Below are 15,134 nucleotides of genomic sequence, written 5' to 3' on the forward strand. Positions count from 1 at the left end.
GGAAATTACTCAGCTATCCCCAGTCCTACTGAGTTTCCCAGTGACAGGCCGGAGCTGACAATGGAGAGGATGGCGGAAGACTCACTCTCCTCAGCGGGCGAATTACTTTTCTTACTAGGCGAGGCACTCGCTAACCTCGACGGGCAAATGACTTTCCTCACTCCGCATCGACTCTTTCACCTCGGCAGGTGACTGCTCACTCACGTTCCTCACGCAGTTGACAAGCCAACTTATGCCTTAGACTTCTATCTTTTCTTATTTATTCTTTCAGAAATCCCAATACTGCTTTAATTACTAGCCGGTCTCCAGGCATTCTTAGAAGATTTTTTAAACTCAACTTCATTCAGAGAATTTTCGCATATCAATAGCAAATGTTCTACATTTTCCACTTATCCACGTTGTATGCATAGTCAAGTCTGGTGTTTTAAGCAGTCCTTTCAGTCTCAGTCTCCTCCTGATCCCATGTTTCCTGCAAGATTTTGTTGATATTTTCTTTAATGATAATTTTAATTTCTGATTTATTAATTGGGACTTGTATATCTATGTTTTACACTTTTAGACCATCTTTTGGTAGTTTATCCACTTTTTCATTGCCCTCAACACCCACATGTGCTGAAACCCAAGCAAACTGTATGTACATATATGGGTGATTTATTTAATTTTTTTATTGATTAATTTCATCCTACATGTAGATTTCCCGGGGGGGCACGGTGGCTTAGTGGTTAGCACGTTCGCCTCACACCTCCAGGGTGGGGGGTTCGATTCCCGCTTCCGACTTGTGTGTGTGGAGTTTGCATGTTCTCCCCGTGCCTCGGGGGTTTCCTCCGGGTACTCCGGTTTCCTCCCCTGGTCCATATACATGCATGGTAGGTTGATTGGCATTTCTGGAAAAAATTGTCCGTAGGGTGTGAGTTTGTGAGTGAATGAGTGAGTGTGTGTGCCCTGCGATGGGTTGGCACTCCATCCAGGGTGTATCCTGCCTTGATGCCCGATGACTCCTGAGATAGGCGCAGGCTCCCCGTGACCCGAGGTAGTTCGGATAAGCGGTAGAGAATGGAATGGAATGTAGATTTCCCACTCTGAATACTTTGAAAAGACGACATAGTGTCAGAGCAGATGAATGTTCTATATGAGTTCATTTCTTCCACCCATTGTAATACTATAATAATAATAATGGCCACCATTTCTGTTGAAAATGCTGAAAGCTGATCAGATGTCCTTTGTTCATCTTTAATAATGCAGGAAAATCCCTCATCAGTTATTTGCATTATTTCTGATCAAATAATAAAAATGAACCACTGACTCGAACAATATGAATCAAATCGCAAAACAGTATCTTCATTCTAAATATTTATTTCAGTCAGCACAGCACCAGACCTCTCTGTCTTTCGCTGAGCCCTATTGTTGTGCATCGCGTGTCCGCACACTCGCTCATAATTTACCAAAGTGAGCCAAAGAAGAGCATAATTTCTGAATAATATTCAAAAGCGAAATGTTTTTCAACAAAAACAGAATAAAAAAAGGTAATGGCCCATTTCCTAATAAGGAAAGTCAGTCGCAAGCAAAGGAAAGCGAGTCGCTCGCCGAGTGAGGAATTCATTTGCCCGCCGAGGTGAGCGAGTGCTCCGCCTAGTAAGGAAAGTCATTCGCTGGACGAGGAAAGCTAGTCGCTCGCCAAGTGAGTAATAGTGATGGGTAGTTCGTGAACGATTCGTTCATTTTGAACGAATCTTAAATGTGACTCGGGAAGAACGAGTCGTCATGGGACGTGATTCGTTCAGTCGAGCATGCGCATTACGCAACATGCTCTGGACATTTAACAGATGCAATCAGAGCCGGAAAGTGAATTGATTAGTTCACCTCTCGAGTCTTCGGGTTCGACTCGTTCCTTCATCACGTGACATCACTGCACGCTAAACAAATGCAGTCAGAGCCGGGTTCGAGTCGTTCGGTCTTTTGTAATTGGACGTGACGGCTTTGGGCAGATAAATTAGCTAATTTACAACCTTCCTAACAAACGGGTGCATAGCCTAGCCCTAGTGTTTATTTATTGATAGATAAAGACAGTGAAATGACAAATTAATCAAGATAAGAGGTGAGGTGAGCTAGTCATAGACTAAATACCAAGGTAAACAACTAATTCATATTTTCTGTTTATTATAGCATTATAGTTTTGTATTGGTTGTAATGTGATCAACGTTTGCCCAAGTAGTAGATTTGTTAGGAAAGTGAAATGTAACATTTTAATTATACTTTGCTAAAATGAACGAAAGGAACGATATGACTCGAAAAAAGATTCGTTCATTTTGCTGAACGAGACTCAAAGGTCCGAGTCAATAAAATGATCCGAACTTCCCATCACTAGTGAGTAAAGTTATTCGCCCACCTAGGAAAGCGAGTTGCTCGCCAAGTGAGGAAAGTCATTCGCTCACCGAGGAAAGTCATTCGCCCTTCAAGGTGAACGAGTTCTCCGCCTAGTAAGGAAAGTCCTTCGCCGGCCGAGGAAAGAGAGTCGCTCGCAAACAAATCATTTGAGAGTCAGTCAAGAAGTAAGGTAATAATGATTGGCTATTATTATGACATTATAGTGTTTTAACACATAACACAACAAAAATGTCTTATTGGTAAGAAGGTATTTTGATGAAAACCTACTGAAGACGTGTGAGAGGGGAGTTTGTAGTTGTAGAGGTCGGACACAGATGTGTATCAGTAAATTTGAAGTCAAAATTTGAAGTTGTACACTTATTGATTTTTTTTCTCTCCCGCAAACCCAACACAACAGTTACTGTGTGTTCATACCAATCGCGACTTGTGCAAATAAATCGTAGTTTGACGCTTGAACGTTTTGAGTTTACTCGCTTGATTCCCGGTTTAAATTTTCTTCCCTACAGACGCGAATTTGCGTCATGGGAGGAGCTTCTGCCAGGAGTCTTGTATGTGTATATATATATATATATATATAGCTCAAATTGTGTAAAGATCATTTTTGACATTTTACCAGATTGTCCGACCTCCTCACTCACTTTCTTCCAAGCAAGATCCTTTTTATTTCTGTTTCGATAAAAGTCAGATGTATTGTTGATCCATTGTTGTTTGGGATTTCTGTCTCCACTCGCAAAGTCATGATCACATCACTACTAGAGCAATTGTTTAGCTGATTGTTTAGCTCGTCTAAAATTTTCGCCAAAGTTCAGATTTTTCAAGTCGCTCAAATTACGTGTCAAACGGCCAAAACACTTAATTTGCGCCAATCGCATCATTCCCACCGCCTCATTTGCAAAACATGCAAGCTGCCCATATCGTATGCACTTATGCACTGAACGCTGATAACAGGCTAGAAGGTCTCCCTCCTCTTTAGCCCAGAGGACACAGCTTCTGTGATTTCCAACAAGAATGTCAAATTTGGACTCGTCTGAACATAGAACGCTATTCCACTTTGAAATAGTCCATTTTTAATGAGCCTTGGTGCACAGGACACGACGGCGCTTCTGGACCATGTTCACATATGGCTTCCTTTTTGCATGATACAGCTTAAGTTGGCATCTGCCGATGGCACGGCTGATTGCGTTTACCGACAGTGGTTTCTTGAAGTATTCCTGGGCCCATATAGTGATGTAAATGACACAGTCATGCCAATGAGTGATGGAGTGTCTTCTGAGGGCCCGAAGACCACAGGCATCCCATAAAGGTCTCCGGCCTCATCCCTTACACACAGAGATTTCTCCAGTTTCTCTGAATCTTTTGATGATGTATGTGCTGTAGATGATGAGATTTGCAAAGCCTTTAAAAACAATGTTCCTCAATGTCAAATTGCAAAGTATTCTACAATCAATTACGCAATTTTTACGCAGTCTATCACAGATTGAAGAGCCTATGTTTATCTTTACTTCTGAGAGACTCTGCTTCTCTATGAAATCCCTTCTATAGCTAATCATGTTACAGAACTGAATCTGTTCAAAACTGCTTGCTTAGAGTACATCCTAAACATATGGGGGCCCCTAAGCAAACCTTTTTGAAGGGCCCTTGTCATAATAGTTCATACTAGATATAAACATATTTTATTTTCTTATAGTCTACAGTTATAATAAATAAATAAATAAACACACTTAAACGAAAGACTGAAAGATAAAAAAAAAACATTAAACAGACAGTGAGAACAATTAATTCTAAAATAAAGTGTACATTTTCCTTGACATATAGTCAGGGCCGGATTGGGAATCATTTTCAGCCCTGGAGTTTCATGCCTTAGACCGGCCCACTTTAGTTTACGACTGACTATATTAAAATAATGATAATTTAAACCTCAGAATAAAAGTCTGCAATAACGCACTGTTCTCTACAGCCTTTTAATTCATTGTATTTTTCAAAAATATCATAATTTCCAATTCAATGAAAATACGGTTTCTACGGTTTATTCTATTCCCTTTCAATTGTGGAGTTTGTAACTATCGTTTGATTAAAAACATAATAGGTCACTAGTAACACTTGGGCATAGAGAGTTGTTATATTGCAACTAATGTTATCACAGCAAAAAAAAATGCTTTTCTTACTTAATATTTTTGTCTCGTTTCCATTCCAAATATTAAAAAAAGTCTTAAATCAAGAAACATTTACAAAACAAGTGTAAAATGGCATAAGAAATGATGTCTTGTTTTCTGAAAAAAAAAACCTCAAAATTAAGTGATTTTTTGCTTAAAACAAGCTAGCCTACATTATCTGCCAATGGGGAAGAAAAATAATTGTGTTTCCTTTTGAATTTAGATTTGCCTTGTTTGAAGCAAAAACATTTTTAGGTGTTTTTTTCAGAAAACAAGACATAGTTTCTTATGCCATTTCACTTGTCTAGTAAATGTATCTTGAATTAAGAATATTTAGATATTTGAACTGGAAACAAGACAAAAATAATAAGTAAGAAAAGCATTTTCTGCAGTGATGATGTTTGCTTATTCACACACACTGTGACTGTGGAACAATATCAGCTTACCTGCTGTGTCTTTCACAGTGAGAGTCTCTGGCATGATACAACTGGGTCCTGGCTCTGTTTCTGACACTAAATACAATTTTAAACATTTATTTCTGTTACCACATATATCATTAATTATCGCAGGGCATTTTTCAGGGCTCTTCATTACTAGTTCTTCTGGATGACAATCCTACCTGCCCATTCTGGTGTATTGGGCTTATGACTGGAGCTTGGTAATGTTACTGGGCCTGACTTTTCATCACTATTATCAGCAAACTCGACTAGAGGCGGCTGCTGCTGAAGAGCCACAAGAAAAAGTTTGATACATGAACGGTGGTTTGCAGACAACTTTGTTTTGCACGGCCGCTAACATCTTGCATTGCTCCTATTCCTAACTACCTTAACGTTAGCTCACCGGCCGTCTCGTCGTCTTCATTTGTTTTGAGAAAAAATGTGGTCAGCTTAGATCATTTGGCCGCGTCAGTTTCCAGAGCTTTCTTCTTTTTTATTCTGGTCTTTTCAGCGCCGCCTTCGCGCTTTCTGTTATCCATTTTTATTTCTGACGGTTTTCTATTTGGAGCAACTTGCAGTGCCGCTGTCGGGGGCGGGGCCAATGAGTCAAAAGATAATCAAGTCATCATTAACCTGCAGGCTGCACTCTGAGTGGGGCTGCGAAAAAATATTAAATAAAAAGATTAGGGCCGCTGTGAGTGCAGGCAGCCTAGGGACAGCAGCATACACATTTGAACCGTGCCATGACAACACCGGCCCTCGCGGCCAAAAAAACGGACCGGCCCACCGGGAATTCTCCCGGTGCTCCCGATTAGCCAATCCGGGCTTGCATATAGTATTATTTTCCTTAATTAACACGTGGCTTGGAACCATCTAGCTGTAACTCAAATGTGTTTTTTCTAAACAAATGAGTGATTAACAAAAATAAAGCATGATGAATATAGTTAAATTAATGAAGCTAAGTATACGAAAACACATAAATTATTCGCTAAATTTTATATCTCAAACTAAGAATTACATATTATCATAGACAAACCAAATGCAGTGGATTGCAGTGGTGTGCATTATAGCTGAAACGCGCATGAAAAATGTAGTTGTTTTCGTCCCGTAAGTCATTCCCTCAAAATAATGTTGAGCTGTAAATAATCATATATCTTTTAAAGGAACCCACATTGTAAAACCTTTAATTTGTGAGAAATATTTTACTACAAATCTACAACTACAAATTCTACAACTACAATAATAGTTGTAGAATTTGTTCTACAACTACAATAATAGTTGTAGCATTTGCAAGTATTATTGTAGTTGTACAACTACAACTACAATAATACTTGCCCACAATTTGTGCGCTCGCTCCTGCCCGCACCCGCCAACAATTCAGCTAGAAGGATTTAAACAATGTTGAGGAATGCTTATGTTCATAACAACAGACACAGAACATGTGCGCTTAAATGAAACGTTTATCTTATGGTCGATAATGTTCATGTTAAAGCACCACACCCTACAATTAACTTGACAAATGACGACATGTAACAAATTACATTTTTTATGAAATAAAACTTTTCGCTTCTGAAAGGGTATACAAACAACCCCTGAACCCTTAGCCTTCAGCTATAACAGCACAGACACCATATTCAAACGTAGCAATTTGCACTGTATATTAACACTTTTGTGCATTTATTGCAACTTACTAATTCTAATTCTTTATCACTTTTGTCAGTAACAAGAGAGAAATTTGTCCAAATGTCAGACTTGCCTTGCTTCTGTTTTGTGCAGTCCTCGCTTTAATTTTCCACTCTCTACTTCGTTTACTTCATGCTTGCTGGCGGCTTTAATTCGCAGGAATGGCACTATTTGTTTTAATGTTTTCTTGTAATTGCATTGTTTCAAATAATAGTACTGTGTTTTAGTTGTACTTAAGTCTAATCAGAACATAAATACAATTAACTATGTCCAGAAGATGCAGTGTGAAGAACTTCATACCTTGTCTATGAAAATCGGCTACAGATATAGCCCATCCAGTAAATCAGGGTGTTGGGAGTGCAAGTGTCTCAACATTCATTGATGAGTATTTTACTCCACGCATCTTCAATATTATGTATCGAAAAAACAAATCATACTTTTGCCTACTCGGCATTGTTGGTGTGTTTATAGTACATTTCGGCTAGATTTTATGTCAGGTAAAGCATTGTGAAATGATAGCTGACCATATATTTCAACAAATATAATTTATTTATTTCTGTTTTATTAATCAATATTGTAAAAACGTACTGGCTATAGGGCATGTGAGGCTGACTATGCCCTATGTTGCATATTGCGGTGGTGCCCGCCATCTTGGGAGGATAATACTTTACTACTATTATTCTTTTTGATATGTGGTTACTTGTTTTGTTTGATATATGGAGAAATTGAAAGTGAATGTTTTAAACACAGCAAGTGAAAGTTTTTAACTCCACAAGACAGACCTTCCATATTATATTTCCTAAAACAATCATTATTCTTTTTTATTCATTTTGGTTATGGAAAGGAATATTGAAAAAAGTTTTCATCAAAGTTTTTTTGTTTGTTTAGATAATGTTCTTTGCTTTAACATAATATCATCTATTTGTTTGTTTTTTCAATCATAACTTCTACATTTGTTTAATAGAAAAATTACATCCAAACCATCAAATCGTTTACACCTCATCACTTCAATCATACCACTGTTGGGGAAAACTTTTCCAGTTATCAAATTGGATTTTAAAAAGTTTAAGTTACTGATAAAGCACTTACAACATATGTCACTAATACATACACTCTAAGCTTATAACCCTTATAACCCAATATTACTGAAGCAAGCAGATGATAATGATGGTGAGTGTATTACCGTAATTAAGAAGTTTTTTGCCTCCTGAGGGTCAAGTGGTGGTCCTGATTCACATCCCTTGAGCTCACTTTTCAGGTCCCATATCTGCCTCTTAATTTTTTCTGAGAGCAGTGGCAGTGACTTCTAATGGATAAAAATAACATCAAAATTATAACTGACAGTTGTAAATGCAAAAGAATGTAAAACGGATGCAAAGGTAATAGCTATTTACATTTTCTGAAAAAAAGGCAGTGTTTGCAAGTCAGTATAATGTTATGAACATGCACGTTTAGGTTCCCTTTTGAGGGCATTCTATTGTATTACTATCATATAAAGCAAGAGGGTTAGATGGTTGATTTGACCTTTATGTTGATCCGGAAGCACAGTTTAGTCTGTAGTATCTCTGTAGCTCAATTAGAGATGTATTGTGTCAGGTTGTGTTTTCAGTCCCAGGGTGCTAGCTAAATCAGTAAATGTTAAATTATTCAAAATGACTACAACAGTTCATTGGTCTTTGAAAGTTTGGAGTTACATGTAATGTAGGATTTTAACAAATCAACATTTAAAAAAAATTAAAAATAAGATTCTTGAAAGTGTTTTGAATGGTGATTAAATTACTTGCAGTAATTTGGGAAAAATTAAAAACCATTCAATATAGAAATATACATTAGTATATAGTGCGGTTGAAAAGGGGTGGAACATTTCAGGTAAATTTCTGGAAGTTTTACATAAACTTTCCACAGAATGTATGGTTACAAATTGGTGTAGATTTGTTTAGTCAATTTCCATGTGAATGGAAAACTGGGTAATTTGCAAATCGTAATATTCCAATTAAGTTATTAATAAATAGCTGATTGAACAATAATGATGTTGACAAACCTAACAAACAAACAGACTCCACCTGACCTGGGTATTCCGCCGCACCTTGGTAGCAATGAATTCAAGAAGTTTTTTTACAGAGAAAATCGAAATAATACAAGACAACATAGCTAAAACCAAACCTCCAAGTTTGTCGGAAGAATTAGCTTCAACCGTCACCCAAAAAGAAAAGCTAGAGTGTTTTTCTCCTATAAATCAGAAAGAATTAAAATAATTGCAACATCCAAACCAACTACATGCTTATTAGACCCCATTCCGACTAATTTATTAAAAGAGTTACTACCTGCTGTAATTGAGCCCATTTGTAACATAATCAACTCGTCAATTAATCTAGGACATGTCCCAGGACCCTTTAAGCTGGCTGTAATCAAGCCTCTCGTCAAAAAAAGAAAACTTACACCCCAACGAACTTGGAAGCTATAGACCGATTTCAAATCTCCCGTACTTGTCTAAAATACTAGAAAAAGTAGTGTCAACTCAACTGTGTACCTTCCTACAAAATAATGACATGAACGAAAAGTTTCAGTCTGGCTTTAGACCGCATCACAGCACTGAAACTGCGCTCGTTAGAATTGCAAATGACCTCCTTATTGCTTCAGACAAAGGGAACATCTCACTCTTAGTCCTGCTTGACCTTAGTGCTGCTTTCGATACTGTAGACCATAAAATACTACTAGATCGTTTACACAATTATATCGGTATTCAGGGACAGGCACTGCAAGGGTTCAGATCTTACTTAACAGACAGATATAAATACGACCATTTAAATGGGAAATCATCAAATCTTACGCGAGTAAATTATGGACTACCTCAGGGATCGATTTTAGGACCCTTGCTTTTCTCCATATACATGCTGCCCCTTGGCAACATTATTAGAAAACATGGAATTAGCTTCCACTGTTATGCACATGATACTCAGCTATATATCTCATCAAGACCAGATGATTCCTTTAAGCTATCCAAACTGGCAGAGTGCATCGAGGACATAAAACATTGGATGACTAGTAATTTCCTCCTTTTAAATTCTAGCAAAACAGAAATATTACTTATAGCACCAAAATCAAGTAAACAGAATATCTCCGATTACAGCCTGCAAATTGAAGGCTGCACTGTTACTCCAACAAATACAGTTAAAGACCTAGGCGTTATATTAGACGGCAACCTGTCATTTAAAAATCACATCTCAAATATCACAAAAACAAGCCTTCTTCCACCTCATAAACTATTTCATAATTTGGCAACATTTCTGTGTTGCAGACGCAGAAAAGCTTATTCACGCATTTGTGACCTCACGGCTTGACTATTGTAATGCTCTACTTAGTGGTTGTCCTGTATCATCGATAAACTAACTACAGTTAGTTCAGAATGCAGCTGCCAGAGTTCTTACCAGGTCAAGAAAATACGATCACATAACCCCAGTTTTATCATCGCTTCACTGGCTACCCATTAAGTATCGTATTGATTTTAAAATTAATTAATTATTACGTACAAAGCCCTGAACGGTTTAGCACCTACTTACTTAACCGAGCTTTTATCACGTTACAACCCATCACGCTCTCTAAGATCTCAAAACTTAGGACTTTTGACAACACCTAGAATAACAAAATCCACCAAAGGGGGACGAGCTTTCTCATACGTAGCACCTAAACTCTGGAATAGCCTTCCTGATACTATTCGAGGGTCAGACACACTCTCCCAATTTAAATCTAGATTAAAGACACATCTTTTCACCCAAGCTTTCACTTAATGCATAGTTAATGAACAGCAGCTATGCTAATTATTCTCTTTATTCTCTTTACGCCTCTGCCTCGGGATGCCCATCCCGAGGTAGGAAGAAGTTCCACCGTGTCCAGACGACCGACAGATGCCCATTCCCAATTTGAGATTACGCCAGATACAGCTGCAGACTGACTGACCATCCCAACTCCATCTAAGGCAATTCCACCAGCTGCCAAGAGAAATATGACCATCGGACCATCCCAGCTCAGACCACTACATCCCCAACCAAGAGCAAAGACGGACTATTTGTCTTATTAATGCTGAAGTTCAAATATTTGGTATTAAATGCTAAACCTAAACCACATGTCAGCAGTCTAAGTACAGCTGTGACACGTCAGAGGGGATTTGGCCCTCCCGGTTGAGTCTGGTTTCATCCAAGGTTTTTTTCTCCATTAAACAATCATTGGAGTTCGGGTTCCTCGCCACAGCAGGGCAGTGTTGGCCTGCTCACCGAGAGACTGCATTCATTCATTTATTTATTTTATGAGAATTTAGATATTATTTATTAGAATGATCTTACTCGTTTTATAAATACCATGCACCGTGCTGTGTTTTAACTTCTCTGTTTTCCTGTTTGCCCCTGTAAAGCTGCTTTGAAACAATACACATTGTGAAAAGCGCTATATAAATAAAAACTTGAAAAATTAAAAGTGGAAAAACTTTTTAAATGAGTAATTCTTTTGAAAGCATTAATTGAACAATGGGCAAAATCGTCTGAATAGGTTCACGAATCACTTCAAATTATTTTTTCAGTTCACAGCACGATTTGAAACATCTGAAGGGGCAGATTACTCACTCCTCGTAGCGGACTACTTAAAAATACACAGAACAAAAGGAGCGTTTGACGAAGTGGATGTGAATTTATATCTATCAAACCAAAATTGCAAATGCGTAATTTTAATTGCCAGCAATGATAAATGCCCGACATATGCGCACATCCGTGCGACCAGTTAGTCAGACACAGCAATATGCACGTGAACTGTTAGACAAAGATACACTGGATTGCAGAAATATATTTGAAGAACAGAAGGAAGAAAACTTGTTTTGTCTGAAGTCAGTTTGTTTTACATATAAGAGAGCACTGCAGATGTTGGGATCTTGGGAAATGCTTGGAGTTTAGTTACATGCATTGTAAACACAAAACTCTGTAGGTTATTTTTTGTTTGACATGGTCTATGTTATTCTAAATAAGTTTAGTTGTGTAAGCTACATTGACATTGGGAATAGATGAAATTTACATAAATGTTTGTCTCTTGTGTGTTTGTCTATTCATTCCTCTCTTTGCATATAGTGCAAAGACAACTGTTTATTAATATAATAGTAATTGAAAATACTGCTTCAAATATATAATTGAAATATTGGCATTAATATTAATTTTATGAAAAGTATATAGGCTAATCAGATACATAGTAATAAGTAACTACTTCAGTAGTATTTTCATTGCATACTTTTTTACTTTTACTCGAGAAATATTAAAAATAGTGACTTTTACTTGAGAATATAGACTCTCTTGCTACTCTACCCTCAACAGCAAGTTTTTGCTTTCCCAGAGCAGAAGGGCCTTTCTCTGTGTCTACTCTGTTCAGTCAGCAACAAACAACCTGCTTATAGAATCTGATAAAGTCTCACTCCTAGTCCTGCTTGACCTTAGTGCTGCGTTTGTTACTGTAGACCATAAAATACTACTAGATCGTTTACACAATTATACCGGTATTCAGGGACAGGCACTACAATGGTTCAGATCTTACTTAACAGACCGATATCAATACGTCCATTTAAATGGGAAATCGTCAAATCTCACGCAAGTAAATTATGGATTACCTCAGGGATCGGTTTTAAGACCCTTCCTTTTCTCCATATATATGCTGCCCCTTGGCAACATTATTAGAAAACATGGAATTAGCTTCCACTGTTAGGCAGATGATACTCAGCTATATATCTCATGAAGACCAGATGATTCCTTCAAACTAACTTAATGCATGGTTACTGAACAGCAGCTACGCTAATTATTCTCTTTCTGCCCCCACCCTAGGATGCCCATCCTGAGGTAGGGAGAGTTTACGACAGGCCCAGTTGAACATCATACGCCTAACCCTAACGAGAGAATATGCCAGCTAAATCTAAACATCCCGTGCCATCCTCCTGCTAGAGCCTGCGGACTAACTGACCATCCCATCTCCATATCAGGCACTTCCATCACCAACCAAAAGCAAAGACGGACTAATTGTCACAATCATGCTAAATTAACAACAATTTGTCACATGAGAGCAGTTTGAAGATATAGCTGCACTCTGTGACTTTGATTGGAGGTTGCTGGGTGATTGTTTGTGGGGAAGGGGGGGTTGTGGTTTAGGGGGTTAATTTGTTGGGGTTGTGGGTTGTCAATTTGTTGGGGTTGTGTGGTGTCACGGTTTGTCTTGGGAGACAATGCAGGAGAACCCAATTGCAGGCACAAGACAGGCGTAGGGGTAAACAGGGGTATTTATTGTACAGAGAACACAACAAAAGGACAAAATAAACCCACGATGGGGAAATCAGGACTGGGATAATCTATGAACGAAAACAAGAACAAGGACTAACTAAACTAAGAAAACAAACACTTGATATAAACACTTACACTAACTAAACTAGACTCACTTGACACGGAGAAAACAGGACTTTGCAGACAAGGTAACAGCATACATGTACAAGGTCTCTGTAGTAGAGTAGGCGGGGCGAGACCGTGGTTCGAGTCCGGTGAGTAATTGTGAATTAGCGCCAGCTGTGCGCACACCGGGCTCGAATCATATAAAAGGAACAAGCGACCGGACCGTCGAAGAGAGAGGACCGGGCCCGAACATGTGTTATGTTTGTATTTGTATTTATATTTATGTTTTGTTCGCCGGCGGTCGTCCGTGAGGGGCCGCCGGCTGTTATATTACTTTATTAAATGTTTAAATGTTTGCCGGGTCCCGCCTACTTCCTCCCGGGTTTCGGCACCTATGTAACAAATCTCCATAAAATGGAAGGAAGGAGGCGGGACCCGGCAAACATTTAAACATTTAATAAAGTAATATAACAGCCGGCGGCCCCTCACGTTCCTTTTATATGCTCCCATCTCCTACGTGATTCGAGCCCGTTGTGCGCACAGCTGGCGCTAATTCAAATTACTCAACCGGACACGAACCACGGTCTCGCCCCGCCTACTCTACTACAGTCTCAAACCAACGGCAACGGCAACAAGGTATTGGCATACAAGCACGACACGTACAATGAACAAGCACAAGACAATGAACACGAGGGTGTTTTAAAGGGAACCAAATCAAGAGGGAACAGGTGCAAGGGATTAACTAATTTACACAAACTAGGAAACAGGAGGGCAGGAACGATGACGCAGACCGGAGAGAGAGAGTATGGTGACAAAAAGGTGCCGTCTCTCGCCCACATGAAACAAAGGATCCTTTATGATTCCACCTCTAGACCAAGAAATACCTGACATGGTGAGGTGGAATCATGACAGTGTGGGTCTAGTTTGGTCTTTTTTGTGATGGATATCAAGGAACAGAGGAATACAAATAAAGTTGCATTATGTCATTACCATTTTTCCCTGGCTGTTCCTATGTTGTCAGGTCGATCACAGAGTGGGCCGGGTTGGACGGATGGGGCTTCCTGGGTCGCAGTTGGTGGGCTCTCCTTGTTCTTCATGGACATTTGCTTGGTTGGTTTTTGGTCAGGTCATTGAGGTCAGCTGTGATACGTCAGATGGCCTTCCGGCTTAGCCTGGTTTCTCCTGAGTTTTTTTTTCTCCATTTATCAATCATTAGTTTGGGTTCCTCACCACAGCAGGGCAGTGTTGGCTTGCTAACCAGGAGACTGCATTTATTTTTGATATTTTTTATTTTTGGGATTGGACCACAAGACGCTGTTCATTTGCAGAGTGTAGGGATCTGGCGGGTACATATGTCTGCAGTAGCGAGTGAAGATAAGGTGGTGCCGAACCAGTGGTGGTCTTGTAGGCCAGGAGCAGAGTCTTGAATTTGATGCAAGCGACTATAGGGAGCCAATGTAGCTTAAGGAAGAGAGAAGTGACGTGTGCTCTCTTCTGTTCATTAAAGATAACTCTTGCCGCAGCATTCTGGATCATCTGTAGAGGTTTGGTTACGCAAGCTGGAAGTCCAGACCCTACACCGACAAAACTACTGAAAGAGATGCTCCCAGAAATTACAGATCCTCTTCTTAGTATTATTAACTCATCTCTGACATTAGGACATGTGCCTAAAGCATAGAAGGTGGCTGTTATAAGGCCCCTTGTCAAAAACCCAACTCGACCCTAGAGAACTAGGGAATTACAGAATTACATTTCGTTATTGGTGCTGCTAGAATTTATTGCTGCATTTGACACCATTGACCACGGCACACTCCTACAAAGACTCGCAAATTATCGGCATTAACGGAATAGAATTGAAATGGTTTAAGTCTTATTTATCTGACCTTTTTTAATTTGTAGCAATAAACAATGAGGTGTCAAGCAAATCGCAAGTCCAGTACGGTGAACCACAGGGCTCAGTCTTGGGGCTCTGCTCTTCGCATTATACATGCTAGAACACTAGGAGATGTAATAAAGCGACACAGAATTAGCTTTCACTGTTATGCTGATGATACTCTTTATATTTCCTC

General features: G+C 39.1%; 1 protein-coding gene across 1 annotated transcript in view; it reads right to left on the minus strand.

The window, feature by feature from the left end:
* The window catches only part of LOC130416974 (interferon-induced GTP-binding protein Mx3-like), a 75,831-nt gene that overhangs the window by 18,034 nt on the left and 42,663 nt on the right, over nucleotides 1-15,134 (minus strand). Inside the window, exon 8 of the mRNA XM_056742331.1 lies at nucleotides 7,842-7,964. Within this exon, the coding sequence (XP_056598309.1) occupies nucleotides 7,842-7,964 (123 nt within the window). The remainder of the gene's footprint in view (nucleotides 1-7,841; nucleotides 7,965-15,134) is intronic.

The sequence above is a fragment of the Triplophysa dalaica genome, unplaced genomic scaffold (genome assembly GCF_015846415.1).
Source record: "Triplophysa dalaica isolate WHDGS20190420 unplaced genomic scaffold, ASM1584641v1 Contig4, whole genome shotgun sequence".
NCBI lineage: Eukaryota > Metazoa > Chordata > Actinopteri > Cypriniformes > Nemacheilidae > Triplophysa > Triplophysa dalaica.